This window comes from Protopterus annectens, chromosome 2.part0 (assembly GCF_019279795.1).
Source record: "Protopterus annectens isolate FY-2018-M chromosome 2.part0, PAN1.0, whole genome shotgun sequence".
Classification (NCBI taxonomy): Eukaryota; Metazoa; Chordata; order Ceratodontiformes; family Protopteridae; genus Protopterus; species Protopterus annectens.
Genome location: NC_056728.1, coordinates 1,831,659,312 through 1,831,674,013, shown reverse-complemented (window position 1 = coordinate 1,831,674,013; position 14,702 = coordinate 1,831,659,312). Strand labels below are relative to the sequence as shown.

Below are 14,702 nucleotides of genomic sequence, written 5' to 3'. Positions count from 1 at the left end.
ATATCCTTAATGAATATGAACACACCTCTACCTTTGGTGTTTCGGTCCAGGCTACATGGCCGAAAAGTGTGGTATGAGCTATAGCCTGGTAATGCAGGGGTGCTCTCTGGAGCCTTGAACCAGGTCTCAGTCACTGCATAGATATCGATGTTCTCCATTTTAAGGAGTGCCTCGAGTGAGTGCATTTTGAGATTTAGACTTCTAGCGTTGAGTAGCATTTCCCTCAGTTTTTGCTTGCCTGTTCCGGTTACGATGGTGAATTTGTTGTTTGAAAATTGCCGAAAAAAGGCACTATTGGGTCAGCAAGACCCTTACCCAGTATCCGGAATCCCAAGGGCGACAGGTGCAGGTCATCTCTGGCAAAGCATCGTGGTCTGTTGACCATGTCATCCCAAGCAGACAGATACTGGATCCCCTTAGAATGACACCAGAAGCTTAGCCAATTGTTGAAGTCAATCATTTTGTCCTTGTACTGCAGTATCATTCTGGACGATCAATATAAATCTAACATTTCCCTTCCAAAATTCGGAACTCACTTAGAAAGCAACATGTCCAAAAAGCAGCCTGTAAATATCATCACCAATTAGGATTCAACCAACACATTCATTTCCTCTTTCTCCACACTTACTCATATATACGTCTCATCTCCAAGCCTGATGCTTCTAAAACTTGACCCCCTCTCAATTCCCTAGCTGTAAATATTGTAAACAAAACTTACTTGTATTCCAAGTACTTCTCAATTTATTGCACTTTATCTGACAGTTCTTGTATGGTCTGCTGCAATGCAGAGTAAATTATGTTAGTTGACACCATCTTTTCCAAATGCAATGCAACATTTATTTAGAAATACTTTGTAATTTTTATACGTTTTACTTCTGTGGCTTTTACCCAGGCTGAGCCAGAAAATAGCTCACGATAATCAAAGGTTTACACTGGTTAACAAACTTAAAATTATCACATCAATCCCAAACTAATCACTATGGCAGTCTTTAGGGCATCTGCAGTGGTGCATGTTCTAGATGGATATGTTGGTCACAATGCGGTAACACAGAATACCCTGAAATTGTTTAATAGGAATACAACAAAAAAAAACTTCTAAATTTATGAGATGTAACATAGGAAACTGATGAAAATAGGGTACTTGTGAATTGGAGTAGGTTACAGAGTAGTTTCATGGAACAGAAAGTAATAATTGTTACTGAACCTGATCTGATGTAGTAAGTGTTATGTACTGTACAGCCAGGAGCAGCCTTAGGTCAACCAGTGCCCTAGGCAAAAGGGCTCCACCCCCCACCACCACTTGGTGCCCCAATCCTGGCCTACCTACACCAAATAAGTACTGGAAAAGTGCCCCTGCTTGAGCGGCACCCTAGGCAGCCACCTAGTTGGCCTATACCCAAGGCCGGCTGTGTGTACAGCACATTTCCTGAAATACAAAAGCAGATATGCTAGTGGTAAATGGGGATCTAGAAAATGTAAATTTCGGAAACCAGACAGAACTTCTAGCTGACTTTTACAAATCAACACATACAGTAAAGTCAGTAATATTCTAGAGACTAATTGCCCACAGCATAGGTACAAACTGGTCAAATTTGAAAAAGCATATCTAACAAGAGGGCTAAACATAGCTGACACTAATCTGTAATAACAGATTTACAAGTATCATCCCAATTCCTAGTAATGACATACACAGTAATAAAAAGGATTTATCACTGATGAATGTGACAATAGCAAAAATATTTAGAATTATACATCATTCTCAATAAGTATAATAAATCACAACACAGCAAAGATGAGTACAGCAGCTTTAAAATTAGCAAATACAGCTTATGTGAAAAAAATAACAGCGAGTTTTAGACCAATACAAAACAAATATGGTGTAGTTATGAAATCAGTAAGCGTAGGTGAATACTTCATCTACCAAAAGCATGGAGTTGGTGATGTTGAGGAATCTGGGAGAACAATAAACAAATTACAAAGCTTTTTCGGGTGTAAAAGTTGTGCTACCATACAATACTCTGTTCTTTGGTTTTACTGAATGAGAGGAAACTGAGTCAAACTGGATTGGAAAGAGTACAGGCTCAGAATGAACATTAACCACAGGAATAAATTTCTGTAAGCAAATCAGGTATGCAAGGGAAAGTGGTACCAACATACACACAATCTAAAGGATAATTAACCTCAAGTGAACAAATATAAGAACTTAAAGAGCAGTTTAATGCAAAGAGTAGCATCTTGGACACCAGACACCATTTTATAGAACTATTAAATAATAGCCGATATGTTAGAAACTATCACAGTGATAGATTAATGAGATGACCAAGAGATATTGTGAAAAATCTAAAAGATTCAATGAATATTAAACAGCAAAGAAAGGGACAAGGTCTTAAAATAGGAAATACAGCAACTAAGAGAGTCTTGGTTTCTTTAATGTAAAAGAAAAGAGCAGCCCAGAATTACAAGCTTATTAGTATTCTGTGAAATGCAGGCAAACTGTTAGAGCCATCTCTGTTTTAAGTTATAGGAGCTTATCGAACAATGCACAGCACAGAGCAACTTCCAGTTTTTGAAGGCAGGTCTTCTAATCATTTCTAGAAGTAAAATCAATATAGCAAATGAATAATCCCCAAACATATATCACAGTCTTTCATTTTAAGAGTATTTTGCCACTGTCAACTAGTAATATTTTATTTGTTTACACAGACAATGAATGAACATATATTCAGTGCTATATACACCTTTAAACAGATTCACTTAAATGTCTGTACCTCCCTTATCAAAGTACTTAACAGTAGTTACCACCCAAATCAAGACTTAAAGAGCTGAAACCATCCAACTATCCAGCAGAGACTGCAAAACAATCTTGCTAGCCTTTCTGGATACGCTCATCTAGAAATATTAAGACACATAGAATGCACACAATTACAAAAGATCAAAATGGCACCTAACAGCAGTTTAGAGTCTATGTCAGCAAGCAGCATAAGCACTCACCTTTGACAGTGGAAAGGTCAAAAGGATATGGGTTCTATTTTTACCCTTTTATGTTTTTGGATTTATACTCCAAGACATACAATACTGCAATGCGTGTGCGTGCGTTGCGGGGTCTATACTCGGGTACCATCTCTTGGACAATATATAAAACCTGAGATTATATACACCTCAGATGGTGCTAGTTCAGGCAGATGTACAAGATATCTTGGTGAACAAAGTTTAACACTTAATTACATAGTATACCCCACCAAAATAATTTTGGTCTGCTGAAGGTTAGCAGTTTACTCTCACTACCACTGCTCTGAAGACTGATGACTCTGCATTCAACCCAGCCATATCTTCACTATGGAATACATTTTCAGTTATTATTGGCAATCAAAAATCCCCTTCTGCAAGATAATGTTAACCAGCTAAACAATGCAAAAAACTACTTCAAGCTACTGAATGATACCCAAAACTGAATATGAAAACATTTTCCTTCTGTGTGTTTATCACTCATACAGTAGACTGGCAAGCAGGTTAAATAAATCCATAGGCAATCTTAAAACTCAAAGCAAGCTAAACTATGTTTTATGAAGGATAGTTGTTTTAGACATTTAGGATGCCCGACAAACTGCTTACCTGTTGTTCTTGTAAAGCTGTGGAAAACACCTGACCTTGACAAATATGTATGAAATAAACTATTTAAAATCTTTACATTATACATCTCATCAAAATGTATAACAGAACACCTGCACCTTTTTCAAAATCACTCTAGAAGCATGGAACTAACTACCTATTAACATATCAGTATCTCACTCCTGTGGACTCGCCTTTAAAATTTACATAATAAATTCACCTTATTTTGTTACTTGCAGTTCTTCGGAGTTTATGGCTGAAATTCAGTCCCACATTGTGCCTCAAAAGCCTTTTTTTTTTTTTTGCATTTGACTGATGCACACTGATAAGCCTTCTCTCAGACTCACACAGGTTATGATTTATGTAGCATTACTGTAATTTACTCATTACTTCATGTTTTCCTTATATGCTTACACATAACTTCATCTTCACTGTTTTTTTTAACTCGGTTTCATTTTGAACAGTTTACTTCATCATAGAGTACTCTTATGTCGGTCTTGAATAGTGCTTTTCTTTTGATGTTTAAATCTCTGGCTCACTACAGGGTGCAAAACATGCTGAATTAAATGTCTGACATGCCACTGAAGTTCACTTTATGATACTAATTATCTGTGAATTATCTAGAACCTAGAAACATTGCTGTAAAATTATAGCTTTTCAATGCCTTTAGCCCAGGTTGTGAATGAAAAGGGTCCCTTATGTTCATCTTAAACAGCTTCACATCCTACAGAACCCTTCACAACACAATTTTCCAACACCACACATCATGCAAATGTATTTAACTGACCTTGCGCCACTCTTCTTCGGAAGCCTCCTGCACTACCCTTCACAACACAATTTTCCAACACCACACATCATGCAAATGTATTTAACTGACCTTGCGCCACTCTTCTTCGGAAGCCTCCTGCACTTCCCTTTTGCTACTTAACAGTAGGGTGCAGTACGCTCTAGTCTCATCACTAATCAGCAAATGCAGCTTTCCAGTGCACATCCCAATCTATTAGGCTTGTTAATAAGTTGGTAACATCAGCAAACAGTTGCATTCTACCAAGAGATCCAGTACGATACTGTTTTACATTAATCCTCTTTGCAATGTTCAACTGAGTAAACATCATACACACTTTACAGTGAGACTTGCGCATGCATTACAATGACTGTAAAACTATGCATTGGCTAATATATCTTAGAAATGTTCAGGAATATTTTTGAGTTGTGTGCGCAACATAAAACTAACTATATTGAGAATGAATGGGCCTTATATTGGTTAATGGAGCCTTCTCCCAAGATTACTGTTTTAAGTGAATCTTGTCCAGACCGATGTTTAAAATTTCCCACCAAATACTTCAATTCCCACAATGCCCATCACACTCGGAGATGGGCTACAAATTTGCCCACGTCTAGCATCCTCCCTGGGGTCCATTACAGTTGCCCTACATAGTAATCAAACCATACTGAAAGAGCCCATAAGAGTCCTACCATTGTCATTTTTCCAATAACCCAATATATTCTTGGAAACCACTGGCACAGAGGTCTTCATGGATCATAGGGGAAGTGTAAATTCCACAAATTACCACTTTAACTACAATCCACTGTTTTTAACTACAATTCACTACTGTTTCACCCAAACAGCAAACTGATCAAGCACTACTATAGTCAAAATATACTCTATTTCTTGTTGGTTCTAGGCTCTATTATGTGAAATGTTACCATGTAAGCATTATACATTGTAGGAGCTTTGGAATACAACTTTAAATCATTTAATTAATTGTTTGTTTCTGAGGTTTTCAATTAATGATAATTCTTATAATGTAAGCATTTGCCTAGTTAATTGAGATCTGATGAAGCGTACCTGGGAAGTACGCGAAAGCGCTTATCTTGTTTGCATTAAAAAATTTTCATTTCATTTTTCGTGGTGGTCCGATATCGTCTTTATTAGTTATTATAGTCAAAATATACTAACAATCCTAATAATTGGAAATTGATTTAGTTTACCTCTACCGCTACCTTAACTAGTAATAGCAACTTATTCTCTTCTTTCTCCTGTACTGCACTGCATTCTCAAGTATTCAACTATCCAGCTTTGTTTTGCTTTAAGACACACTATTTTGAAAGAGAAGTACAGAACAATAAACAGTCATCAAAACAAAGTCATTAAACAGTTTTACATAGTTCTACAAACAGGCAAATTTGTCAGCATATGCTTCACTAAAAAACACAGCAGAATACCATTGGTCATTATAGAAGTACACATAACATATAATTGAAAGCCAAAGGAGAAAGAACATGAAGGAGTTGTCATCAAACTTCATATCCTACTAAATTCAATTACAGCTAATAATGTAGCCAAAACTCACAGCATGGTTCCTTGCAATATTTAAGAATATATACCAAAGTGATTTATCTAGAATGCATACTTTGTTTCATTACATCCCTAATCTTCAACTCTACAGCCTGGAACTTTGATGAATGATTTTTATGTAGGCCAAAGTAGTTAGATTTGTAAATAAATTGAAGGCATATTACCCTTCCCCTTTCTCGTACTACACATTTTAGTAAAGAGAATCAGTGTATCTAGAAGTGAAGATTCAATCACAGACCAACTGATACAGTTAAACGGAGATATCAGTAGCAAGGGAAGATAAAGTTGCTATGTTTCCTGACTAAAGTTAATTAAGCAAGGACTACATTTTAGCCTCATACTGCACTAGGTCTGTACAATCTCCAAGTTATGCAACCAGCCCCTCAGCATCTTATCACATGCCCAATACAAAGAATCAACTGCAGAAAACATCCCAAGTAACATTTAGGGAGTAAAAAAACTATGCATGACTTAAGACAATGCCATCTCAAAACTCTGCACTTGTTTTAAACAGCCTCTATAATGGTTCAATTTTTTGGAACCTGGCACACCTAGATCTTGCTCCCAGGCTTCCCATACGTTATCAGATTCCATAGTTAACCATGTTCAACACACTTTATAACAATCTTACTACTACTATACTTTAACCTATGGTTAGGACTTAGGGCTGGAGCTTCTTATCTCCATTAACAGGTCAACAAATATAAACCTGTCCCTTACATTAAAGATGTTCACATGAAGATGGTTAACATTTAAAACCAATCTACTGTATTGCAAAGAGGGTGTAATGTAAAACATCATCTAACAGCTGTTCCCAAAACCCGAGGGTCTACTCTTTCTTTTTTAAACTAATATTCTTTTTTTTTCCTCATCCCACTCCCCCAAAAATATAGCCAGAGAGATAGGCTGCTGTTTATTTATTCAAGGAAGTACCTTATGATTTACCAACACTGTTTAAACTACTTTTGATATATATGTCACTGTTTTGAGACAGATTTGTACAGAAACCAGCTCTTCTATTAAAAATTAAATTGTATAATCTATTTAAGTCTTTAACACTCCCAGGCACTGTCTTCGTAATCTGTTCCATTTAAATTGAAGAAACACTTACATGTACAAGCTGTTTTGTGAAGTTCCGGGTCTGGCTTTCAAGAGAGTTAACCTTCACCACAGAACCCTAAGATGGTTTTGTATTCAAATAAATTCCATTAACTATCTAGGTAACTTTCTGTAAAAATATTCCTTGGGAGCTGGAATCACCTGAGAAATATATAAAATGTGTGGCGAGATGGACATCTGAATAGTTTGACTACCCTGTTGAAAATTAACAAGATCCTTTCAAAAGGTAACAAATTTATTAGAAGAGCTAACAGTGTAAGCAATGGATACAGTGCTGCAAATACGTGGAGTCAGGGGAAATTCCTAAAGTACTTATCCACGATACGAAATATATAGAAACACCCGCCTTAAGGAACTTGAGGCTTGGAAAAAAAATATATATATATATTGCTTCCCGCCTTTCTAAGTTAGTATAGTCCAGTTTTCAGGTTAGTGCTGAATTCAGGGCTGTGTTACAAATCTCTGTGTTTGCCCATACCTTACTTGGACATAAGGAAGTATCTCTATCCACCTGTGAGAGAGGGGAGCTTTGAGCAGCCTATTTGTCCCTGGAGGAGTGGTTTCAGCCCAGAAATTAGTAGTTTATTGGCCATTGTGGGCTAATTTCTATCTCTTTCATTTCCCTGCTATAAATACCGTATTTGCCCAGTTTTGCACGCAGGGCAGCTAGGGTAAAACTATTCCTGGCTCCACAAAGTCTCCTCTTCAATTTTTCCCTTGGAACTAGACAAACTTTCAACTTAAGCACTCCAGCCATTCATTTCTCAGCCCGGCACTTGCTCAAAACATATAGCAAGTACTTATAAACCCTAGCACTAGACCCTCCTGTACTGTACAGAAGGACAAGGCTCTCTATTCGACCTTACCAGCCATCCAGTAAAACAGTTCACTATACTTATCCAGGCATGTCCAAAGGGCAATTTCAGGTGTACTCTCCAGTCCAACTGGTGTATCTGGGCATTTTGAGGCAATGTTACAACTACCTCATGTACACAGACAACCCCCTCCTCCTACCACCAAACCCTAATACATGTGAGAGATGCAGTTATACAGCCAAACTAGAGGCGAAAGCTCTCTCAATCCAAGACTGGATCAGATAGTCAAGAGGAGAAGGGAAATACTTGAATCACACCACCAGTCTTAAATAGACCCATTAAACCAGCACCGGCAAAAAACACACATAAATACATGAAAACATACTCGGAGGCTCTAAATAAAAATCTACAAAACCAACAGAGACCTCCAAAGCAAACATCCACCCCCCCCCCCAACACAAACCATGAAACACATACTTCACAAAACCAGTGTGCCATGCAATCACAGCCCTTAAGGCAAAATAACATACCCAACATACTAGTAATACGTGACTCTATAGTCAGGCACACGGACGTCCCACTCACTAGGCTGAATAAGGAGAAGGTTACTGTTAGCTGCCTGTCAGGTGCCAGGATCCGCCACATAACACAAGCATTCAGGTCACTCCAGAACAAGTACAAATATGACTCTGTCATTGTCCATGTTGGTGTGAATAAACTGAGCCGTACCTCCCTGGACTACATGAAGAGAGACATGGAAGAGATCTCTGATCACGTAGCCAGGGCCGGTATGACCCTGACCCTGAGTACCATCCTGCCCTCACCAAGAATGATACCACGGTATAAAAGAAAATTCTCGATTTCAACAATTGGCTAAGTTTCTGGTGACATTCAAAGGGGATCCAGTGTTTGTCCACCTGGGGCGACATGCTTGACAAGCCACGCTGCTTCGCTAGAGACGGCTTGCACCTGTCACCCTTAGGCTTTCAAATACTGGCCAAGGCTCTTGCCACCCCCATACTGCCTTTTTTAGGCAAGGCTGAAAAGACAAACCCACCGCCGTAAATAGCACAAGTAACAAAAAACTGAGGGTAATGCTACTCAATGCCAGAAGTCTAAACCTCAAAATACACGCACTCGAGGCATTCCTCAGTATGGAGAAAATTGATATATGTGCAGTAAGAGAAACCTGGTTTAAGGCTCCAGAGAGCACCCCAGCACTACCAGGCTACAACTCTTACCATACATTTCGGCCACAGAACCCAAACCGAAATACAAAAGGCAGGGGCGTATCCATATTCATCAGCGATACCACACCTCCATTTTAGTGGCACAGCACGATGCTTCAGAGATCATCCACGTGCAACTAACAATGGGCAAAACTGCAATTCAAATTGTAGCTTGCTACAGATCACCCACCATGTCCCAGGACCACCATTCCACTTTTCTGGAAACATAAAGGTCCTACCAAACACCCTAATATTGGGTGATTTCAATTACCCAAACATTAACTGGGAGAACTACTCAAGTACTAACTACCTTGCCCAACTTTTCCTAGAATTTATAAACTCAAACACCCTGGTTCAACTGGTCAACACTCCCACCAGAGGTGACAACATATTGGACCTGGTCATCACCAACATGGGCAACCGGTGTTCCACACCAGAGGTCAACCACTCGCTGGTTAGAGCTGACCATAAACAAATCACTTTGGATATCCATATTCCACCCCCACCCCCGGACAAGAAAAACTTTTCAAAAGCAAACTTCACGTTACTTAAGACTGGGGTGGAAAGTTTCAAAGCCCCCATGCTGAAGGATAACACTGTCCAAGCTGCAAAATCCTTTACTAATGCATTCTACGGGCAGCTACAAGAATGCATGGATCGTGCCATCCCAAGCAAAACCAAGATTCACTCCTCCAAGAAAAGGAAACCAGTCTGGTGGACTCCAGCCATAAACAAGCCATAAACAAGCTATACAACAGAAGGAGGAAACTAGTACAAAAAAAAGAGTAAAATCCCAAGAAGGGAAGACATCCCTGATCAGTATCAGCAAGAAACTACGATCCCTCATAAAATCATCCAAGGCAAGCTTTGAAAGAAAAATTGCCAAGGACCCCAAAGATAACCACAAGGCATTCTTTAGCTATGTCAAGAATCTAAGTGGCAATGCTCAGATCTGCTCGGAGTTAGTGCAGAATGGCACAAAATACACTGAACCGACCGATATCGCCAACATCCTTGCAGACAGGTTCAGCGCAAACTTCACCCCCTCTCACCCCAAAAGGGCCCATAACCATACCAGAAGAATGTAGAGTCCCTGAAATCACAGACACTCAGGTTAAAACAGCCCTCTCCAAAACCAAAAACACAGCATTAATGGGACCGGACGGTGTCCCAGGCTGCGTCCTACACGAGCTTAAAGACTAACTAAACCCTCACCCAAACACACTGTTCAAACTCAGCCTCTCCACAGGTTACATACCCATAGAGTGGTGCACAGCAATGGTTATTCTGCTCCACAAAGGTGGAGCCACAACAGACCCCGAGAACTATTGCCCTGTAAGCTTGACTAGCTTGGTCTGCAAGGCTATGGAGCGCATCATCATAGAACTCATTAACAGAGACATTGGGAACCTCCAAACACTGGACCCTATCCAGTTTGGCTTTGTTAAGGGCAGATCATGCCTCCTAAACCTGGTGGACTTCTTTGAGACAGTTACCAAGGCTATAGACGAGGGAAAGATGGTACACACAGCCTTCAACACCATTCCCCATTCTGGTATTATAGACAAGCTCACCAGCCTGAACATAAACTGCTACGTCACAAGATGGGTTGCCAACTGGCTCACGGACAGAACCCACATGGTGAGAGTTGCAGGAGCTAGGTCCGACTCTAAACTGGTTACAAGTGGCGTTCCCCAGGGCTCAGTCCTAAAACCCCTTCTGTTCGGCATATACTTCTCAGTGGTACAGGCAAGCACAGGAGGACTATGGCTGACCAAGTTCGCAGATGACTGCAAACTAGGGGCTACAACTGACTCTCCAGCTGACACAGATATCCTCCAAAAGGGTTTCACTGAGACAGATACCTGGTGTCAAAATCATGGCTTCAAGCTAAATGCCAAAAAGAGCATAGTCATCCCCTTTGGAAAAAACAAAGTACCCACAAACTACCACATAGGTGATAGTCCCCTAAATACGGAAGACATAATAAGGGATCTGGGACCCAAGTAGATAGTAATCTCACCTTTGATAATCACATTGCCAAAGTGGTTAGAAAATCCTTCTATGTGGCCCACCTAATCACAAAAAGGTTTGCATCCAGATCAAAAGACATCATTGTACCCCTCTACTCAGCACTCATCAGACCAATGCCCCATTTGGGATGTACCTTACAAGACACCTGCAACAGCTGGAAAGACCACAGAAGTACCTCACTAAGAGGATCACTGGCCTCAAACAGATGCCCTATGCAGCTCGACTGAAGAAACTCCAGTTGTACTCCCTTGCATACCGCCTACTCAAAGGTGATCTCTGCCTGACATACAAGGCCATGTCCAACCCAGAATTGATGGACATGCTCCACCTAAAGAAAACTTTATCCCCTCGAACCACACGCTCTAGGGATCTAAACATCACCACAACAATAAATAGGACATGCTGGAGGGATAGATTCCTGTCCCAGAGACTTCCCATGCTTTGGAACAAGATCCCAATCTACATTAGGCAGAGCTCCTCGCTAACACTCTTCAAAAGAAACCTTGACGAGTGGATGGGAAACAGAAAATTTACCTTGGGGATCACTTCAGTGGCTCTGCTGGACAGAGGCACAGGGAACTAATCTAAGGGGGCGGCGAAAGCAAACACATTCTGGCTAGGCTTATAAATGCCTTCGGGCAGACAGCCTAGTACCAACCTATGATAAATTACTGCAAGAGACATTGTATTTATTTTATTTAGTTTATAAGCAGACATATCATCAAAAGCTTTCAAATGCTCCATTAATGTACCTGCCCATTGTTCTGGGTCTTCTAAATACAAGAAAAGATCATCAGCACATAACAAGTGTATTTTTCTCTCTCTGCCATGCTGCTTTAATACCTTCGCTTCCCATTTTCTCATACTCCCATATAGTTAAAACTTAGCAAATTTATGTCTTGTACAAAAATATTCCCATATCCAGAGTAACTCTTCATAATTATAACAAGTGTAACCTGCACTGGAACTATGGGTTACATTTGGACGTACTCCTGGACATACACATTCTCAAAGCTAAAACTCTTCCAGTCAAAAAACTAATACTCTCCACTTTATCTTTTTATCACCTTGAGCATCTTGCTACTATTTTTACTTTCTCTTTAATATACATTTTTTGCTAACGGCCATTGTTTTATGACTTCAGTATATTTATATATAAACTAAAAAGTTACAGCCACGCTTCTAAAATGTCAAGGCAATATAATCAAAACAAACATCCCAACCACGTTAACCACATTCTTCCACAACTCTGTGGTTTAAATAATCAACAAAAATCCACTATCGATTTTCAGCATTTACATATCACTGATTAAGGAAGCAGGATCAAAACAACCACAGTCAGTTATCGACAACACACACTAACTCGCAAGTAGTACACACTGCTCCTGAACGTCAAATATTGCCGAGTACCATACCTGTCCAGGAGAGGGAGAGAGGAAGTTATCACCACAGTCTTAATGGGTCATGTCATACAACCATATTTACTTGTGAAATTATTATAAAGTTCACATAACTACTACACGGCAGGCACTTTATAAGTACATGACAGCAGTACAATAATGTTTAACCAATTTGCCACTTTATTACTTCACAAGCAGTTACTAAATCAGGACAGTCATTTACTAAACGTATAAATGGCAAGATGACACTAACTGTTTTAAAATCTGCTATAGCTGTATTTAAACGTAAACAAAATATACTACCTGCCATTCCAGGGGAAAACAGTTCACATATACAGTAAAAACAAACGATTAGACAAAGGGCGCTGCCATGTTTGAAACAGGCGGAAATACCAACAGGACCCACTGACCGTCATACTTCCGGTTTAACCGCGTGTCCTTGTTGTGAGTCCGGGTTTGAGATGAATGTTTGCGGAAGTGTAGTGACTTGTTAAATTATTTGATGTACTTAATTGGAACAGCTCCGTAGATAGTACAGTTGTGAATAAATATTCATTATGTTATCCTGTTGAGGAAATTCGTGTATGCCAAAGACTAACTTCGTACTTGTTTACTTTCTGTTTAGAGTAATGATTATTTTGACACTTAGTATCTAGTTTTCATTTACTGTCGAAAACGTGGACATTTATGTCAGGTTTTAGGCAGTGAAGATTGTTAACGTTGGATATTGCGTTTATAGTCGGAAGTAAGCAGTAATGGTAACTAAATGGAATTGTGATTCTTCGTTTCGGTGATCATGGCATATCAGCGTGAAAAACTGCAAATAAGATGAAAGAGTACGGAGAAGATGTGAGATGGGTTAGGAATGGCAACTGAAAGGTGTTATCGTTTGGTTTATGAGTAGTTGGCATTTTGGCTTATAATTCGTAGCATATTAAATTGTTGACTTTGACTTATTGCGATGCGAATGTTTCTGTCTTGTGGATAAAACACATTTTCAAAGAGGAACAGAATAGGTGTCACGTAACGATACAAAACAGTATACGGATATATTTTCAAGCGGCTTATATGATTACTTTACACTAAATACAAGAGAGAGAATTAGGACAGTAGCTGCATAGCAAACTTTTTTAAAATATATGGAGCAGTGTATTATAGAAGTTGAGACTATATTAGAAGCATTCTTAATAACTGGTACCTTACAGTCAAAGTATTGGATTCATCTACACCCCTTGGAGATGCTGGAGTGAATTAAATCGGTGTTTGGAACTCGGATTCAACAGCATGAGATGTTTAAGTAAAATTAGTCCTCCATCGTGTTAGTAGAATAGTGTCAGTAACCTCGCAACATAATGGCAAGTGCATAGATACGACATTTCTTAAACAGAGTAAACCACTGTTGATCTAACTGGACTGTTTTCCGACCAGACTATTGTTTACAAAAATAAAAAGTTTGTATCTTAAATGGAGTTCAGACAGATCTACATTCTGTTGTGACAACAGTACAAAAAAAAACTGTTGAAAAAAGCCAATACAGTGTATACATGTACAAGTTTCTGTTAAAAATAAGAGAGAGAGTTAAGGCAGTCATTGCATACCGGTTTTTTTTTTCAATGCATCCTTAGATGATATTTTTGCAGCTGCTGCACAGGTTTCTCAGAACACTTTTGCAAGACGCTAAAAGCTGGGTGTGATTTCAAGGTTTAGATCTTATTTGGGGACATAGTCATAGTACCCCCCCCCCCCCAACACAGACAGCCTTCAGCTCACCCAGAGTCTTATCTCGTACTTTGTCCTTCAGGGTTGGGACTGATAAGGATAATTAAGGTATCCTGGGACCACACATTGTAATTGCTGTTACAGAGGCTGTAATGACCTACCCCCATTCCCCCACTCTCCTTCAAATGGTTACAGTCCTTTATGTACCACACCTCCCAGGGAATGCCCAGATAAATGAAAAACTCCACATATATCAACGTGAAACAAATTTGAAGTCAGCAACAGCACTGACTGCTCCAAATTAAAGATAAAACATGAATAAGATAATTCTGTAATTACAGACAATTTGTTAGTAACAGTTCAAGAGCAGTTATAATTATGAAAAGTATACAAGTACATTTTGTTATTGTGAATAAGA

At 39.2% G+C, this 14,702-nt stretch overlaps 1 protein-coding gene across 1 annotated transcript in view; it reads right to left on the bottom strand.

Moving 5' to 3' along the window:
- Nucleotides 1-13,020, bottom strand: part of ZBTB17 (zinc finger and BTB domain containing 17) — a gene marked incomplete in the record, with an annotated part of 1,293,515 nt that extends 1,280,495 nt beyond the window's left edge. The window contains 1 exon segment of the mRNA XM_044060452.1: nt 12,869-13,020. Coding sequence (XP_043916387.1) covers nt 12,869-12,875 — 7 coding nt within the window.
- Between the last annotated feature and the right edge of the window lie 1,682 nt (nt 13,021-14,702).